The 18775-nt window shown below is 49.2% G+C and overlaps 1 protein-coding gene across 1 annotated transcript in view; it reads left to right on the top strand.

The window, feature by feature from the left end:
• Nucleotides 1-6597, top strand: part of ZMAT3 (zinc finger, matrin-type 3) — a 25920-nt gene extending 19323 nt beyond the window's left edge. Inside the window, exons 4-5 of the mRNA XM_015411742.1 lie at nucleotides 2667-2682; nucleotides 6308-6597. Coding sequence (XP_015267228.1) covers nucleotides 2667-2682; nucleotides 6308-6519 — 228 coding nt within the window. The 3' untranslated portion in view covers nucleotides 6520-6597. The remainder of the gene's footprint in view (nucleotides 1-2666; nucleotides 2683-6307) is intronic.
• Nucleotides 6598-18775: the final 12178 nt, after the last annotated feature.

Genomic DNA, 18775 nt, shown 5'->3' with positions numbered 1-18775 from the left:
TAGATTCCGGAAGGGAACCGGTTCTCAAACGGGTTTTGTCTGAAATGACAGACCAGAACCCGTTAGAGAACCGGTTCCCTTCCGGAATCTATCGCCTGTCTGAAATTCCCCCATCTGTTAACATTCTTATTCTGCCCTCTCTCTAAGGAGCTCAGGGCAACAGGCATTGCTCCCCGCTTCATTTGATCCCCATAACAACCCTATGAGGTAGGTTAGGCTAAGTAGAGAGTCATCGGCCCATGGTTCCTTCCAGTGAGCTCCATGTGGAAACTTTAACTTGGGTCTCCGAGATCCTAGTCACGTATTCTAACCACTAGACCAGGCTGGACAGCTTCCTTCAAATCAGAAATGGTGTACGTCAGGGGTGTCAAACATAAGGCCCGGGGGCCAGATCTGGCCTGTCCAGGGCTCTTATGTGGCCCGTGAGCAACTAGTGCAAGGGAGGAAGTGCTGGGGGGGAGTGGGCGGAGCCACTCCATTGTGGCTTCAGCACAGGAGAACAACCTCGTCTGCAGCAGTCAAGCATCGTGGGAGCATCTGCCCACTGCACTGCACTGCACTGCTGTCTCTCCAGTCCGCCTATGTGGGTTTTCCTCTGCATTCCTCTCCCGGCCCAGGGGGCCTCACAGTGAGAATACACTAACTTGGTATTGGGTGTTGTAAATAAGAAGCGGGAGACTGACCAGTTATGAAGGTGCACGGAGAGTTTATATAGTTATAAAGGTGAATATATACAGAGATATTTACAGGCTATGGAACAGCATGTCGTGCCTTAGTCTATGAGAACTAAATCCCCATCCAGCTTACTAAGCTGATAGCTATTATGCTAAACCCCAGCCAATCTCTAACAGGGTGATGCAATCACTAACTCTAACAAACCCTGAAAGAGTAACACCTGCTAGAAAACACCTGGCTGTAATTACCTGATTACTAGCATGACAGCTAGGTCTGACAAGCAGATCAAAGTGATCTATAGTAACTGCTTGCTACCTCTATCACTCTGATATATCTCAATACTTGGAGCTTATCAGCTGCTATCCTTTATACACTTTCTATCTCTGGTACCTGGCATCTGTTGTGGCCGGGGAAGAGAAAGGAGTTTGTAAGCCACTCTGAGTGAAGGGCGGGGTATAAATCCAATCTCTCCTCCTCCTCACCACATGTCCCAGCCCGACAAAGTGAAATTTATGTCAGATCCGGCCCTCGTAACAAATGAGTTTGACACCTCTGGTATACGTGATTCTTCCTTCTTCTGTTGGATCCTCATAACAACCCTGTGTGGTAGTATGGCTGAGAAAGTGACCGGCTCTGCTCTAGTGGCCTTGGAGGCGAGGGGGGAGACCAGGAGGGAGGACTTCTCTGTGATAGTCCTGTGCCTCTGGAACGTCTTGCTAAGGAGTGCTTGTGTGTTATGTGCTGTCAAGTCGCTTCTGAGTTGTGGAGACCCTATGAACTATGTGTGTGTCGTGCTGTCAAGTCACTTGTGGCCTATGGCGAACTTACGAATTAATGACCTCCAAAACATCCGATCGGCGGCAGCCTTTCCCAGGTCTTGCAAACTGAGGTCCGCAGCTCCCTCGATTAAGTAAATTCTCTAAAGGAAGGGTGCCCAACAGGGAGTGACAGGCAGTGTAATGTAGTTATTAGAGTGTCAGAGGATCTGGGAGACCCGGGTTCGAATCCCCTGTCTACTGTGGAAGATTGCTGAGTGACCTTGGGTCATTCGCCTCCTCTCAGCCTAATCTACCTCACAGGGTTGCTGTGAGGGTAAAATAGAGGAAAGGAGAGCACCGTAAGCCATCTTGGTTCCCCACTGGGGAGAAAGGTGGGGTATAAATGAAACGAAATAAAACTGGTGTCCTGTGAGCTGTAACTGCACTCTCTAGACCAAGGGTCTCCAGTGTGGTGCCTTTGGGTGCCATGATGCCCGCCAATACCTTTCCTGGTGTTCACCAAGTGTTTTTAAGAAACTGGGCAGGGCCACGTGGGGCTTTTGCCCCAACAAGACTTTTTTTGTGGCTGTGGAGATTTTTAAAAACATTTCTTCAGCAGCAGCTGCCACCACAGCATACAGATTTTCACTGTGTGACTGAAGTAAGCTGCGGCAGCCATTTTGTGGCTGGCTTTGCCTCCTGCGGCAGCTGTTTCATGGCAGCCATTTTGTGGCTGCGCCCACACTACATCAGAATTCCAAAAGGGTCCATAATCTTGAAAAGGTGAGGGACTCCTGCCCTAAACAGTGTCACCAGGCCTGCAGTAGCCCCGCCAGACTTTACTCGATGGTACAGTTGAGATAAAATAAAGAGAGGGAGAGGGGCACAGTAGAACAGCCAGCCAAGCCTAAAGATGTGGCCTCACAAAGATCAGGCATAGAGGTCAACTCTTGTGTGGGCTGTACATTTTCAGTCTGTGGGTGGCGACTCACTCAATGCAGTCCTCTGCCGCTATACAAAGGTCCTACAGCCTTCAAATAAGCATGTCAGGTTCTAGCCGAGCTGCTGCCTTTCTCCTTGAGGTGTTACTTTTCTGCATGCAGGGAATTTGTTTTTGTAAGGGGGAAGCATTCAGTTACGTGGATCTCCTCAGTTAGAATCCTTATCCTTTCCTTCTTTCAAGGAACTCGGGGCAGGGTCCGTGTTCTTCCCTTCCTCCGCTTATCCTCACAGCAATCCTGCAAAGCGAGTAAGGCTGATCGTACCTACCTCACAGGATTGTTGTGAGGATGGTAATGCAGGAGGAAGGAGTGCCATCTGCATCGGACAAGGTCATATGACTGGCCTAAGGTTTTATAGTTCCTTTGCTTGGTGCTCTGACCACTGGGCCATGCTAGCTCTTGATTTGTGCTTGGAAGCTGGTGATCCAAGTACGGGTTGACCACCCAACGGGCTCCTTGCAAACCCTTAGGCTGTAGCCTCCCCTAAGCATTATGGGACTGATTGGAAGAGGGTGGGAACAGAGGCCATTTTCAGTTGGCTGGGTTGGGGCCAGCCTGTGTATTTACTTATTTACCAAGTTTATATCCCATCGTTCTCCCCAAGGGGGTCCCAGAGCGGCTTGAGTTGGTCTCCTCTCCTCCGTTTTACCCTCACAACAACCCTGTGAGGTAGGTTAGGCTGAGAATGTGTGACTGGCCCAAGGGTACCCAGCGAGCAGAGTGGGGATTCAAACCGGGGTCTCCCAGACCCTCATGCGACACTCTAACCGCTACACCGCACTGGCTCTCCAGTATGCAGTAATGGCCGGTAAAAAGGGCAAGAGATGTGGTGTTTGGAAGGTAGCAAAGATGGTGGAGCCTCCCGGGGCTTTTGTGGCTCTCTTTCTTGTGGCTCATGGTTCTTTGAGGCTTGTGGACTTCGCCCCCCTCCTCGTTGTCATGCCGACAGCCCTCAAGTCGTTCAGTCCGGCTTCAGCTGACCCTCACCTGTCTTTCTGCCTTAATCCACTCCACATCCCCCGTTGCCAGGAGTTTTGTGCCCGTCCGTTCGCTCTGCTTTCTCACCTTGCATCTTAATTTACCATCTGCCCTTCTCCGACACCGCTCCAAGCGGGGGCAATTTTCTGCTCTGTTTCCTTGGCACAAGACCAGGGTCGTTTGACTCCTGCGGTACTAGATCTGAGTCCTGGTTGTGCTGCAGCCGTACAGAATGACAGAGCAAGTTAGCCACCCTCCAAGGCCATCTGTTGTGGGAATAATTATTTTTTCCCAGGCATTTCAGGCGCCGAATTTTAATAAACGTTCCAGGAGATGGACAGTTGGCTTCCCCGTTTTACTGGGGAATGGTCAAATTGGTTTGCCCATAAAGTAACTAGAAAAAGGAGAGAGAAAGAAGAAGAGATTGGATTTATACCCCGCCCTTCACTACCCAAAGGAGTCTCAGAGCGGCTTACAAACTCCTTTCCCTTCCCCTCCCCACAACAGATACCCTGTGAGGTAGGTGGGGCTGAGTGAGCTCTGAACAGAAACTGCTCTTTTTCAAGAACAGCTGTGCCAGAACTATGGCTTGCCCAAGGTCATCCAGCAGGTGCAAGTGGAGGAGTGGGGAATCAAACCCAGTTCTCCCAGATTAGAGTCCGCGCATTTAACCACTACTCCAAACTGGCTCAGAGAGAGAGAAGAAGAGATTGGATTTATACCCTGCCCTTCACTACCCGAAGGAGTCTCAGAGCGCCTTACAATCTCCTTTCCCTTCCCTTCCCCTCCCTGCACCCTGTGAGGTAGGTGAGGCTGAAAGAGCTCTCTTGAGGACTCCCCTTTGCAGAACAGCACTGAGAGAACTTGTGAGTGACCCAAGATCACACTAGCAGCTGCAAGTGGAGGAGTGGGGAATCAAACCCGGTTCTCCCAGATCAGAGTCCACGCTCCTAACCACTACACCAAACTGGCTCTCTACGAAGACAGTTTCAGAGGGTAGCCATGATCGTTTGCAGTAGAACAGTTAGATTCCAGTAGCAACTTAGAGACCAACAAGATTGGGGTGGGGTGTGAGCTTTTGAGTATCAAAGCTTCCTTCTTCCCTGCCTGACAAAGGGAGCTTTTGTGAATATTGTGTGTGTGTGTGTGTGTGTGTGTGTGTGTGTGTGTGCCTGGAAGTCATGGTTGACTTCTGACAACCCCTAGTGGGGCTTGGACATTTCAGAGAGGTGGCTTGATATTATCTGCCTCTGAGTCCCAGCCCTGATATTCCTTGGAGGCCTCCTTTCCAAGTACTTGCCTGGGTCGGCCCTGCTTAGCTTCTGAGATCTGACGACATCGGGCTTGCCTGGGCTATCCAGGTCAGGGCAATCGTGTTGGGTGGGTTTTTTTTTACTTTATTGTGTTTAATAACCAAATACATACATAAAGGTAAAGGTTCCCTTGCTCGAAAGCCAGTCGAATCTGACTCTAGGGTTGCGGTGCTCATCTCCGTTTCAAAGCCGAAGAGCCAGCGCTGTCCAAAGACATTTCCGTGGTCATGTGGCCGGCATGACTAAACACCAAGGCGCATGGAACGCTTTACCTTCCTACCGAAGTGGTACCTATTTATCTACTTGCAATTTCTTGCTTTCAAACTGCTAGGTTGGCAGGAGCTGGAACTAGAGATGGGAGCTCACTCCGTCATGTGGCACACTCGGGTCTCGAACTGCTGAACTACTGACCTTCCGCAGCCTGCAGTTCAGCGTCTTAACCACTTGAGCCACCGCAGCTCCTCAAATACATGCATAGCTGTAACCAAATACATGACTAACGCGCAAAAAAACCAAAACCCATTAACAGTCATTTTAAAGCATAGAAACAGGTACTGAAACATATAACAGTTATTACGACAGTAGTACAACCTATAGTAGCTAGCATTGAGAGAGAAAGCGTGTAACATATGTAACTTTTATGGCTGATATTAATATACAACCTTAATAGCTTCAAGTATATGCTCAAATTCCTTATGTGAGGCAACGTATTCAAGAACCGGAAACCAAATTTTAACAAAATTTGAATTATATAGATCAGTATCTCTTGGTAACAAAGAATCTGCTAGCTTGTCCATTATACAATATTCCTGAATTTTTAAGAACCAATCAGATATAGTGGGTCTTTTGTCATTTTCCCGAAATTTAGCTATAACTGCACGGGCAGCTGCACAGAATATTATGCCCATATTGTCTAGCATATTGTTGGTTTTTAAGGTGCTACTGGACTCGAATCTGTCTTTAAAAAAACACCCGGGCCAGTCTAAATACAGCCTGCCTACCCCACTTCCCAGTCCAGATAACATTTGAATGGAGTCTGGTGGTGGTGGTGGAACGTGCCATCAAGTTGCAGCCGATTCAGTGGTGACCCTGTAAGGTTTTCAAGGTAAGAGAACGTTCAGAGGTGGGTTCCCCACGACCTGCCTCTACATAGTGACCCTGGACTTCCTTGGAGGTCTCCCATCCAAATTCTAACCAAGGCCAGCCCTGCTTAGCTTCCAAGATCTGATGAGATCAAGCTAGCCTGGGCCATCCAGGTCAGGACATACGCACACAAAATCCACTGAACATAGGCCCGGACGATGAGGGGAGGCAGATGTCGTAAAGGACAGGGCCTTTTCAGTGGATGCCCCCTGTCTCAGGTAGGCCATCTTTCTTCCCTTCATGTGACACCTTCCAGGTTGAATGTGCCCTTCAGGGATCAGAACAGCCAATGGGTGTGGATGTGCAGAGGGCAATTACCGGCTATCTCGCCCCAAGGTTGTCCTCGCCTCTTCTTGGCGGGTTCTCATCCCTGGTTCCGTAGCTCCCTGTCTCCTCCTACGCCGAACGTCACTGTCTTCTTCCTCTTTCCTCCTCGCAGGCCCTTATTTCAACCCGCGCTCTCGCCAGCGGATCCCGCGTGACCTCGCCATGTGCGTCACCCCCAGCGGCCAGTTCTACTGCTCCATGTGTAACGCCGGCGCCAGCGAGGAGATGGAGTTCCGGCAGCACTTGGAGAGCAAACAGCACAAGAGCAAAGTGTCCGAGCAGCGGTACAAGAATGAGATGGAGAACCTGGGCTATGTACAATGAGACACGATTCCCGCTCGCCGCTCCCCCCGCCCCCCGATACGGGAGCACCTTCTCGCCACCCTCCGCTTGACCCACGCGCCCTGCTTTTGTGCTCTGCGCCTTCAGAGCCATTTCTCCGGCTCGCTCAGTGTTTCTGACCACCTTCGTACCCAACGGTGAAGTGGGGGGGGGTCCCCGAGATTTTTTCTTTCGCTTGCACTCGGCAGGAGTACACTCCGTGGGCCGCCGAGTGTTCCTGTTGTGTTTGTCCGTTAGCGAAGGCTCGTCGTTGCATTCGGGGGGGGGGGACTCTGCCGTCGCCTTCCCCCCCTGCCCGCACTCCCCTTTGCATGAGTGCACTCGGCCCGAGAAACACCAGAACCGCAGAGAGGCAGGGCACTCCCCCCCCCCTTTTTGTGTGGCGTAGCTCCACTGTAGCCGCAGTACAGCCAGTTTGCTGAGAAGGGAGCAGAGTACGGTGGAAGTCCTGAAGAAGTGCCCACGGCTTGGTGCTAGAGCCCGCGCTTTGCAGACCAGTTCAGTCCTCTGCACCTCCACTTAAAAGTTTCTTGAAACACCCCTGCCCGAGGACTCAGAGAGGTCTGCTAGTCAGAGTAGGCCAGGTTGGACCAGGCGGACCAAGTCACTTGGCTTTAGAGTTGCAACGATTCTGTTGGCTGAAGTCGGAGAGAGAAATTAGGAACTGTTGGGATGAATGCTTAGAACGTGGGACTCGTTTAAGAGTTGAGAGATGAGTGTCGTCTTTGAACCTTCAGTCCTTTTGGCCTTCAGTCTCCTTCCCTCTACACACACCTGTTGATCTGCCTTTACCCAAGTCTGAATTGGTCATACCAAAAAAAAAGCTTTAACCATTCCTGGGGGTTATTTAAGAGGGGAAAAACGACTACTATTACAGAACCCAAATCAGGTGAGCCAAGTTGAATTGCATTCCTGTGACATGTAGAAGAGTTTCACTTGCAGAATTTAGGAGTTTGGAGCACAGAGGTCCAAGATTAGGGTTTGAGGATGCTTTACCACCTCTGCTGATGCGTGGAACAATTCCTATATTGTTCATTTACCTTGGCGCGGATGGATGTCAGCAAGATGATTTCTGGCTTGAGAACATCTGGGATAATTTCCCCTTCTCCCATCTACATGCCTTCTGATATTTTTCTCTTTTTTGCCATTTTATTTCCTGCAAGAACCTGCTGGTCTGAGGCCTGGTTTGCACATGCAGGAGAATGAGGTGGTGGAATGAGCTTTTGTACTTCACAGTGCAGGTGGGAGATTGTGGAGGGTCCCTGGCTCAGTGGTCGAGCATCAGCTTTGCGTGCGGAAGGTCCCACATTCAGTCCCTGGCCTCTCGAGCTAAAAGGGATCAGGTATTAAGTGTTGGAAGAGTCCTCTCCCTATGACCTACTGCCACTTAGAGTACACAGAACTGATCTCGATGGATCAAGGGTTTGCATATAAGGCAGCTTCAGGTGTTTATGGAGGATCCTATTTTAAATGCATTTCTTTGTTTAATATTTAAAAAAAACTTGGTGTGAGCAAAGAGAAGAAGAGATTGGATTTATACCCCGCCCTTCACTTGGAGTCTCAGAGCGGTTTACAATCTCTTTTCCCTTCCCCTCCCCACAACAGACACCCTGCAAGGTAGGTGGGGCTGAGATAGCTCTTCCAAGGACTGCTCTTGAGAGAACAGCTCTGAGAGAACTTGTGACTGACCCAAGGTCACCCATCTGGCTGCATGTGGAGTAGTGGGGAATCAAATCCGGTCCTCCCAGATTACAGTCCGCGCTTTTAGCCACTACACCAAGAGGAGGTTTGGTCTGTCTATCTGCTACATCAGTTCTCCATTTGCATGAAGTTTTTGCACAAAGGAACATTCAGAGCCAGAATCCACCACCCGCTGCTTCATTTTCCTGCATGAACATTATCCATTTTTTGCTCCTTCACTAAACAATCGAAACGGTGCCCTCTGGGCATTTCAGTTCGAGGCATAGTTAGAGGTAGAAATGGAGGCAGGGGTATCTCTGGGACCCGCTGCTCAAAGCAGTTGCTCGGCGGCAAGGCAGGTCCCGGCTAACGCAACCGAATTCAGAGTCTCCGTTTTTTCTCCACCAGTTGCAGCCGGACATGTTTGGCCAGTGCATGTGATGTGTGGCTTGGCCCAAACCAGGAGGTATCTGGGCTCAATTAAAAGCATCTGACTCGGCTGGCAGCGCAGCGAGGACAGCTGGCCGACCCTTCCTGTCTCAGGCATGCTTCCAAGAAGCATCTTTCCTCCGCTGCCCGAGTGAATGCACGGAACTTGGCAATCAGTTTTAAACGGGCTGCCAGGCGAACATGGATATCTGTTCACCTGCCCAAAAGCCTCTCGCCCCAAGGTGTGGCCATCACCGACGAGCTAAACGTCTCTCGTTTCATCGCCATTGCCCCTCCCCTGGTCTTGAAATGTTGTGTCTTGACATTTTATTTAACTATTCTGTCAACGGGGTTGTCGGTTCTGAGCTTGCCATCTTTCTGCTTCAGAACACCGATGCATGGCTGTGCTGCGGTGGTAGTAAACATCATGCCTTCTTCCATCTTCTCAATCTTTAAGCAAGTTGATCGTCAGACCCTAAGACGGGGGTCCCCGACGTGGTGGCCCCACCGACACCTTTCTTGGCGCCTGCCAAGTGTTTTTAGAAACCGGGCGGGGCCAGGTGGGGCTTTTGCCCAGCAACGCTTCTGAGTGGCCACTGGAGGTTTGATTGGCTGCCCAGCTTTTTAGAAACATTGCTTTGGCTGCAGCCGCCACCATAGCACAAGGATCTTCATCGTGTGGCTTGAAGGTAAACGGTGGCAGCCACCCCTGCAGCGGCCGTTCCATGGCTGTGCCCATTGCCCTGTGTCAGAATTCCAGAGGTGCCCGCAGGGTCAAAAAGGTTGGGGACCCCCCCCCCGCCCTAAGAGCTGATCTCCGTGTTGCATCAAAGGCAGTGGGGAAACGGAACTGGGAGAATGACCGGCTGTGCTGCTAAAACAAAAATAGCAGGTGGGAGAAATAGCATTGTTGAAAGCTGTCCGATGTCTTTAAAAAAACCCCCATCCTTGCATGTATTCAGCTGCCCTGACCTGGATGGCCCAGGCTAGCCTGATAGAGTCAAATCTCGGAAGCTGAGCAGGGTTGGCCGTGGTTAGTATGTGGATGGGAGACTACGAAGGACATCGAGGGCTTCTACACAGACGGAGGCAATGGCAAACCACCTCTGAATGTCTCTTGCCTTGAAACCCTCTGAGCATAACTCCCTCTCTGACAGGCTGATTACATGTAAAATAGTAAAAAGCCCAGTGGCACCTTTAAGACTAACAAACTTTATTGTAGCATAAGGGAGAGCCAGTTTGGTGTAGTGGTTAAGTGCGTGGACTCTAATCTGGGAGAACCGGGTTTGATTCCCCACTCCTCCACTTGCACATGCTCATGTGACCTTGGGTCAGTCACAAGCTCTGGCACAGCTGTCCTTGAAAAAGAGCAGTTTGTGTCAGAGCTCTCTCAGCCCCACCCACCTCACAGGGTGTCTGTTGTGGGGAGGGGAAGGGAAAGGAGTTTGTAAGCGGCTCTGAGACTCCGAGTGAAGGGCAGGGTATAAATCCAATCTCTTCTTTTCTTCTTCTTGTTAGTCTTAAAGGTGCCACTGGGCTTTTTGCTATTTTGCATCAAGAGACTAACACGGCTAACTCCTCTGGATCTATGATTACATGTAGGGGACTTTGGTCACTTTAAAAACGAAATAACCTCTCCCGTATCCCGCCACGTGCATCTCCCCGAAATTTACCTCTGCATCCTACCATCTCCTTCATAATTTGTGAAAAGGTTAGTTCTTTTCACGCTAACCTCTCATTCATCTTTTTTGTGTGTGTCTCCCTTTGAACTCCAAAGGTTCCTTTTATTCATTTACAGCCTTCCCCCCCATTTTAAGGTTTAGGCCACATAGCAGTCGCTAGTAGTAAACTGGCTGGCCAGTGTGTGGACAATGAAAACCACAAAATTAGGCCACTCGTAAACAGCATAAGGTCTCTGCACTCAAGCAAGGGGTGGGAGAGACTTCCCAGGTATGCAGAAAAACACGACTTTGTAGATTTGCCCAGGGCTCTTTTTGTAGAAAAAGTCCAGCAGGAACTCATTAGCATAATAGGCCACACCCAACAGCAGGAACTCATTAGCATATTGGGCCACACCCCTGACAGCACAGCTCATTAGCACATTAGGCTGCACCCCCATGTTACCAGACGTGTGGCTATCCAGCCACACCCACCTTTTGCTTGTTATTCGGTTTACCTTGTTTGTTGTCAAAACCCAGGGCTTTTTTGTAGCAGGAACTCCTTTGCATGTTAGGCCACACACCCCTAATGTAGCCAATCCTAATGAGTTCCTGCTGTTGGGTGTGGCCTATTATGCTAATGAGTTCCTGCTGGGCGTGGCCAACTTGGGAGCCAGCCGGAACTCCGTTCCTGTGCGTTCCTGCCCAAAAATAGCCCTGGATTTGCCGAAAGGAATCAAAACTCTTAAAGACCAGCTTGATGAGACTGAAAACTCAGCGTGTTGTTGTTGGTGGGGGAAGCGTTCAAGCCCCTGAGAGAGTGTAGAGAATCTTGGGGAGGGGGGATTGGAAGTAATTTCCAAACTCTTTTCTCCTCCTCCAGTTCCTTTTCTTTCCCCTCCCAAATCCCGTATTTTCCTAATTCCAGTATTCCCTATGCCAGCACTGTGAAATGGGCTATATAGTTGTTGCAGATAAGTGAATGTGTCTGTGAGAAAGCCCGTGTGATATCCAGCCAGAAAGCACGCTTCACAATCCCACTGATTTAAGAACAAATGAGTTAAGCCCATGCCCGACTGGTCTGGGTTTTGTGCATACTAATTGCACCCGTGTTGCGAGCCATTTGCTGTGGGACTTGTCCCCAAATAAGTGTGTCTGGAATTGCCATTTTGGCATGTTTGCGGCCCAGCTGGGATTTGAAGGTTCCAAGTCGATCCATCCTCCAACTCTGTTTTGAACCGTTTTATTTCCATTGGTGGCCGGATTTGGGGACGTGGGGAACATCGTGCCTTCTCATTCCTTGCCTTGCTCTGTCTTGGGTGCCCAAACTCAAGAGGCAGGAGTGGTATCTTCCGAAAGAAGCAAGATGTTCTCGGTTGGGAGAAGGAGGGACCTTTCAAAGAGTTTCTCTCTCTCGATAGATACTCCCGTGAGTGATCCCCCTTAAGGAAATGAAGGTCAGTGACGAAAGGTAAAAAGGTAAAGGTTCCCTTGCTCGAAAGCCAGTCGAGTCCGACTCTAGGGTTGCGGTGCTCATCTCCGTTTCAAAGCCGAAGAGCCAGCGCTGTCCGAAGACGTTTCCGTAGTCATGTGGCCGGCATGACTAAACACCAAGGCGCACGGAACGCTGTTACCTTCCCACCGAACTGGCACCTATTTATCTACCTGCAATTTCTTGCTTTCGAACTGCTAGGTTGGCAGGAGCTGGAACTAGAGACGGGAGCTCACTCCGTCATGCGGCAACTTGGGTCTCGAACTGCTGAATTACTGACCTTCCAAACATCGAGAAATGCTTCTTGGGTAATAAATGAAAGTTCAGAGCCAGAATATCTGTACTTGAATGCAGGCTTAGAAATATGTGCAGGAATTGAGAGTATTTCAGCTACTAAGAACAGCAGACTGGCATGTTGCATGCCAGCCTGTATGCCCTTTCGGACAGTATAGATCTGGTTGGAGAAGCGAAAGTTGGTTGAGGTCAAAGGAGAGAGACTTGAAACTCTTTCGCAGTTATTACATGGGCCAGTAGATCGACTGATCTTTGCTGCTACTAATCTGTGTATTTATGTTGTATTTATTTGATCACTTAGGCCACGTGTGGGTTTACCGGTATCCTGTCCATTTCTTTTTCATGTTTAATTGACCATCGAGACATCTCTGCCACTCCTTTTTTATCCCATGTAGGTATTTATTATGGTTTCTGAAAAATATGATGTCTCTCTGTTGATATATGTGTGTTTTTTGATTTTGTTGCCGTTTGTTCTTTGGAAATGTACTTTTCACACAGTAGTTCCTTGGAGGGTGTCAGTCTCCAGAAATCCGAAGTGATTTGTCCGGCCCAGAATATCCTTGGAAGCTGCAGACATTCTCTCAAGGCCCATTACAGTGCTTAGAATCATGCAGTTGCCCCTGTGATACGATCACGTAATAGTTTCACCCCATGGGAAACCGTAGCAGAAATTTCATGCGATGCTGCTGCTTTCAATGCATATATTTGTTGCATTTCCTGGACCATATTACATCGCATGGCCCAGGCTCGCCTGATCTTGTTGGATCTTGGAAGCCAAGCAGAGTCAGCCCTGGATAGCATTTGGAAGGGAGACCGCCAGGGGAGTCCAGGGTTGCTACGCAGAGGCAGGCAACCTCTGTTCATCTCTTGCCTTGAAGACCTGGAAGTCGATGGTGACTTGACAGCGCTTTCCACCGCTGCCATTACATAGCTGTCTCTTTGAGTTTGGTGTAGTGGTTAAGTGCATGGACTCTGATCTGGGAGAACCGGGTTTGATTCCCCACTCCTCCACACACAGCTGCTGGATGACCTTGAGCAAGCCATAGTTCTGTCAGAGCTGTTCTTGAAAGAGCAGTTTCTGTCAGAGCTCTCTCAGCCCCACCTACCTCACAGGGTGTCTGTTGTGGGGAGGGGGAGGGAAAGGAGCTTGTAAACCGCTCTGAGACACCTTTGGGTAGTGAAGGGCGCGGTATAAATCCAACCTCCTCCTCCTCCTCTCGGCTCACCCAAGTTTTTTGCCCTCAGGCTGTTCTGTCTAATGCATTTCTATCCCACTTTTCCTTCAAGGACTTAAGGGTGGCACCCATGGTTCTCAAATCTCCAGTGGCCAATCAGAAGTCTTGCTAGGTAAAAGCCCCACCTAGCCCTGCCCACTTTCTAAAAACAATTGGATGCCAGGATGTCAGTGGGCACCATGTTGGGGACTCCTGACCTAGTCCAACACGCTGACACAGGGCTGGTTCTGGGTTTTGGAGGTGCCCCAGGCAGAGAGTGCCCAGGGGCCCCCTCTCCTTCTCTGACCACCAGCAGGACTCCTGCTTGGTTGTCCTTCCAGCCCACACACGTCCCCCTCTGCCTGGGTGTCCTTCCATCCCCTGCCTGTTTGTGAGGCTCCCCACAGTCCGTATGTCCTTTCCCCAGGGCTACTGGGTGGTGTATGCAGACGGGAACACACCACCACTGTACTCTCCAGGTGTGCCGCCATCATCCACCACCTGCATGCTGTTCCCTGGCAGCGTGTAGTTGGTGGGCTCCGCAGCAGTGGGTCTGCCGGAAACCCTGGGTGCCAGCAGCTGTCCCACCTCCGGGTATGATGCTGGCCCTGCTCTGACCACTACACTAACTTGCTGCAGGGAGGTGAAGCAGCACGATGCAGGTGCTGAAACGAGTATCTGCGCAAGGGAGGGCCAGTGCTAATTTCAACACTGCCTAGCGTTTTTAACTCTTGTTAACAAAGTATGAACCAGCCCAGGGAATACATGCTGCTATTTCGTACGTTTTTGCTCCTTTCCTGGGCACTAATTTTAACTGAGCCTTAAGGTTGGCTAGGGCTTGCCCTAACTCCGGTTTGAGCATAAATTCAGAGAGCAGTTTCAGATCCTGATTGGGCAGGAATAGTAGTTCATTTGGATGACTGCAGATAAGGGGTGGGGGATGCGGATTTGCTCTAGGGAGAGTTTGTGGGGAGAGGCATGTGCGCTCAAGACTTGTCCCTGGTTTAGTTAATGGGAGACAGTGTAACATTAGGTGCATCCTTGGATTCATCTTTGGGACACATGGCCAGATGTGCAGATTTCCCCCAAGATGTTGTCTGATGAAACAGATGGGCACTAGGTTCAAGGCGGACAAAAGGAAATACTGCTTTACACAGAGAGTGATTAAAATGTGGGATTTGCTGCCAGTGGATGTAGTGACGACCACAGGAATGAACAACTTTAAAATGGGATTGGATAGATTCATGGAGAAGAGGTCTATCAATGGCTTCTAGCCATGATGACTGAGGGAAGCCCCGCAAAAAGAAGAAACTGTGAGGTAACTGCGCTAGAAAATATTTCAATAACAATCACAAAATTTATATGAAAATGTGTACAGAAAATCATATAAATGCACAAGGCAGTTGAAAATGGTGTGACGATGGTCTCCGGAATGTTCTATCGTTTCGATACTATTCTTCTTCCGAAAGTGGATGAAAGCAGCGACTCTTGGTCTGTCATTTCAACAAGTAGGTATCAAAAATTTCATTAATATTTTTTGCCCTAGGAACACTTTGCCCTAGGAACATTCTTTCAGAGAATTTCTTGCAACTAAGTTATGAGACATCGGTGAATATTAATGAAATTTTTGATACCTACTTGTTGAAATGACAGACCAAGAGTCGCTGCTTTCATCCACTTTCGGAAGAAGAATAGTATCGAAACGATAGAACATTCCGGAGACCATCGTCACACCATTTTCAACTGCCTTGTGCACTTATATGATTTTTTGTACACATTTTTGTATAAATTTTGTGATTGTTATTGAAATATTTTCTAGTGCAGTTACCTCACAGTTTCTTCTTTTTGCGGTCTGTTCTGTGACTGTGACCATCATTTTTGAGCCACATTCCATTGTTGGACTGAGGGAAGCCTCCAACATTCAGAAATCCTCTGAATCCCAGAGCCAGGAGGCAACATCAGGAGAAGGCCTTGGACTCTATGCCTTGTTGTTGGCCATCCAGAGGAACTGGTTGGCCACTGTGCAAGACAGGATGCTGGACTAGATGTGGTTCTTATGCCACATACGCGCAGATGAATGGCAGGATGCAGGAAGGGGTATAGAGCTATGCTTGACAAAAATCCTGGTTGGTTTGGACCACAGCTGAGGAGGTCTGCTTAAAGGGGACAAGCAGGCGAATAGGTAGGACATCTCCCCTCGAGAGGACAGTCCAGCCTTTCGGTACCCAACAGCTTCTGCATAAGCATCAGGAACCCACTGCACGTTGCCATCTGGTTTCATCATCAAACAAAATGGCTTTGGAGCTGTGTTTACCCTTCCATCTTAAGTCTGTAAGTCCTCCCAGTTCCCTGATACATTCCAAAATGTAAGCCCAGCCACTAATTTCATAACGCTTACAAGACATCTGTCATGTTTGTCCTTCCTTTTAATTGTACTGAGTGTTAAACGACATGTTGCATTAAAACCTTCAAAGAAGTGATGTGGGCAAGTCACCGTTTAACCGTCCTTAGCTGTACGATGGTAGGGCAGAAGGTTCACGTAATCTCTTGCCTGCTTTCGGTTTGTTCACACGTGCACCTATGTTGGTGGTTCTCCCTTGCATGTGTGGATAGTGCCCATGGGAAAGTATTTTATCTTCCAGGGAAACTGAGCGACGATGTCTTCTCAAGGTCTTCATGGTGCATTTGTACATTTAGGCAAATGCTTAATGCATCTTACAAAGTGGGCTCTAGGCCTTCAGATGGTAGGCCTTCAAGCACCATGAGACTTTTTGTTCCTGCTGTGATTGACTTTGTTCTTTGCTAAAGCTTTAGACTGGCCTGATTTATACACTCAGGTGAATGAGGTTGGTGGCGGGGTAGGAGAACGCTTAAATGTCAGAATGGCTGCACCACTTCCGCTCGCGTGGAGTTTCACATTTTGGCATGCTCCTCTCTCTATATTAAGAAATTCTGAAAATAGGAGGGGAAGGAGTAAGAGGCTTTCTCAAGGCCTTCCGTTTCTCTTTGCGTGGGGTTCTGTTCAGACCGGGAATCCGCCCCCTATTCCAAAGTGGGGCCACTGTTCTACCGCTTCGTTTTTCATCATGTATAAATCAGGCCTGTGCGGTCTTGGTCTCGACAGGGAGCAGAATGAGGGGGAGGAATTCTGAGGTGGCAGAATGAGCTGTACCACTTGAAGAGAGGAGGCGGAGAGAGTCGCCTTTTTAATGCCCCCCCTCTCCTCCAGTAAAAACAGGGCTCTTTTTGTGGAAAAAATTCATCAGCAGGAACTCATTAGCATAATAGGCCACACCCAACAGCAGAAACTAATTAGCATATTAGGCCACACCCCTGACAGCACAGCTCATTAGTGCATTAGGCCGCACCCCCATGTTACCAGAAGTGTTGCTATCCAGCCACACCCACCTTTTGCTTGTTATTCTGTTTACCTTGTTTGTTGTCCAAACCCAGGACTTTTTTGTAGCAGGAACTCCTTTGCATGTTAGGCCACACACCCCTAATGTAGCCAATCCTAATGAGTTTGTGCTGTTGGGTGTGGCCTATTATGTTAATGAGTTCCTGCTGGGCGTGGCCAACTTGGGAGCCAGCCGGAACTCCGTTCCTGTGCGTTCCTGCCCAAAAATAGCCCTGGCTTAAAATGTCACACAAATTGCAAACTGGCGCATGTGCTAGTTTCTGGTTTACAGACACTCATTAATGGGAGGGGATTATGAACACCGTAATTCCCTCCCTGCGTTCTGAAGTAGTACGATCCATTCTGTCGCCTCAGTCCTCTGCTGCATGCGTAGACCCAGGCCTTTTGTCATCCTGTTTAGCAGAAAGAACTTCCCCCCACACACACACACATCAGGTCAAGATGTATTACTCTAGTTCTTAAAATGTTTCAAGGGAGGAAACTCTTCGCCCCCAATGAAAAAGAAGCCACGGCTCTTTTTCATTGTCTGACGAAGTGTGCATGCACACAAAAGCTCACACCTCGAATAAAACCTTTTTGGTCTTAAAGGTGCCGCTGGACTCGAACTTTGTCCAGTTGCTTCAGACCAACACGGATGCCCACCCTGATGGCTCCGTTTGCAGAAGTCCCCAACATGGTGCCTGCTGACACCTTTCCAAGAGTCAGCCAAGTGTTTTTAGAAAGCGGGTGGCGCTCCTGCCCAGCAAGGGTTCTGATTGGCCGTTGGAGATCTGCTTGGCTGTGCAGATTAAAATAACGTTTTTGTGGCAGCTGCGATTACAGTGTTGTTCTTACTCTCCCTCGAGTCCTCTCTCCCGATGTATTTTTAAAAATGACTCCTCTCGTCCCCTGGACTCGGGCGTCACCTGTGTCTCTCTCTGCCTCAACGGTGGCCATTTGGTGGTGCGCCTTCCACAGGTTGCCCACAGGCTCAAAAAGGCTGGGAACTCCGGCGCTATCGGCTTCATTCCTCAGATATTTGGCAGGGCCATGAGGCTAGTTTTGAGGGAAGAAACCCCCAATATTTGGAGAGGGCGGGATCCCTCTTGATCTCTTTTCCCCATCACCGCTGACTGTCAGCAGCCCTGGCTTCACCAGTGTTGCCGCGATCCAGCATTGTCCGTCCCCTCCCTTTCAGGATGACAGAGCGACTTTCACCACATGACACGAGTATTTACACTGTGAAAGCACTGCACAACGTCAAGTATTGCTTCGAAATAAGCATACGACACGGTTTGCCAACTGCTTCTCATACATGTTGGTAACTACGGTGTGCCACGTTTGATCTGTTTCTTTTGAAGTAACGCTTATTTTTGTCTTCGTGTTAACAAGGCTCGATAACGGAAAACGTTTCTAAAATGCCTCGTCGCATGTGTCTTCACGTCCGTTTCTGTGCACAAGGACACTTTGGATGAGAAGGAACTTTTCCTCTCTCTCTTTTTTTTTTTGGGTGCAATGAGATGCAGACTTTTCTAACTAGATCCGTTCGTACACGTTCGGAGTTGGAGCATTCGGAGAACGTCAGCCAGGATAACAAGATGGCCGCTTTTGCTCTCCCATGCAATTCTACAGAGAGGATGTGCTGCCTGCTGCCTCCAGGTTTGGACGTTCCTAGAGATCTGGGGGTGGGGAGATCTGGGGAGGGTAGAGTTTGGGGCGCAAAGGAAGCTCAGTAGGGATATGATACCATAGAGTCTACCTGCCAACAGTTAACTGTTTTCTCCAGGGGAACTGATCTCTGTAGCTGAAATTCCAGGAAAACACCAGGCCCCACCTTGAGATTGGCAGCCCCGACAGTGGGGTCTCCCTGTGATAGCATTATTTCCTACTGCCCAATGAGAAAACCAAGTTGAAAAAGAAGAGAAGGACTGAGGGATCATTCTCGTGTTTTCCCAAGCTGAGAAAATACTTTCTCAGCCACTTTGGAGGTTCGGTTGAGACACAGCCAAGATGTCTCTGTGCTCATTCATACCCAAGCTCAGAGGCAGTCAAATGTCAAATAAATGGACTGAGA

The sequence above is a fragment of the Gekko japonicus genome, unplaced genomic scaffold, assembly GCF_001447785.1.
Source record: "Gekko japonicus isolate JY-2015 unplaced genomic scaffold, Gekko_japonicus_V1.1 scaffold543, whole genome shotgun sequence".
Taxonomy (NCBI): Eukaryota; Metazoa; Chordata; class Lepidosauria; order Squamata; family Gekkonidae; genus Gekko; species Gekko japonicus.
Note: the sequence above shows the minus strand (reverse complement) of the source record. Positions and strands in the feature narration are given on the sequence as shown.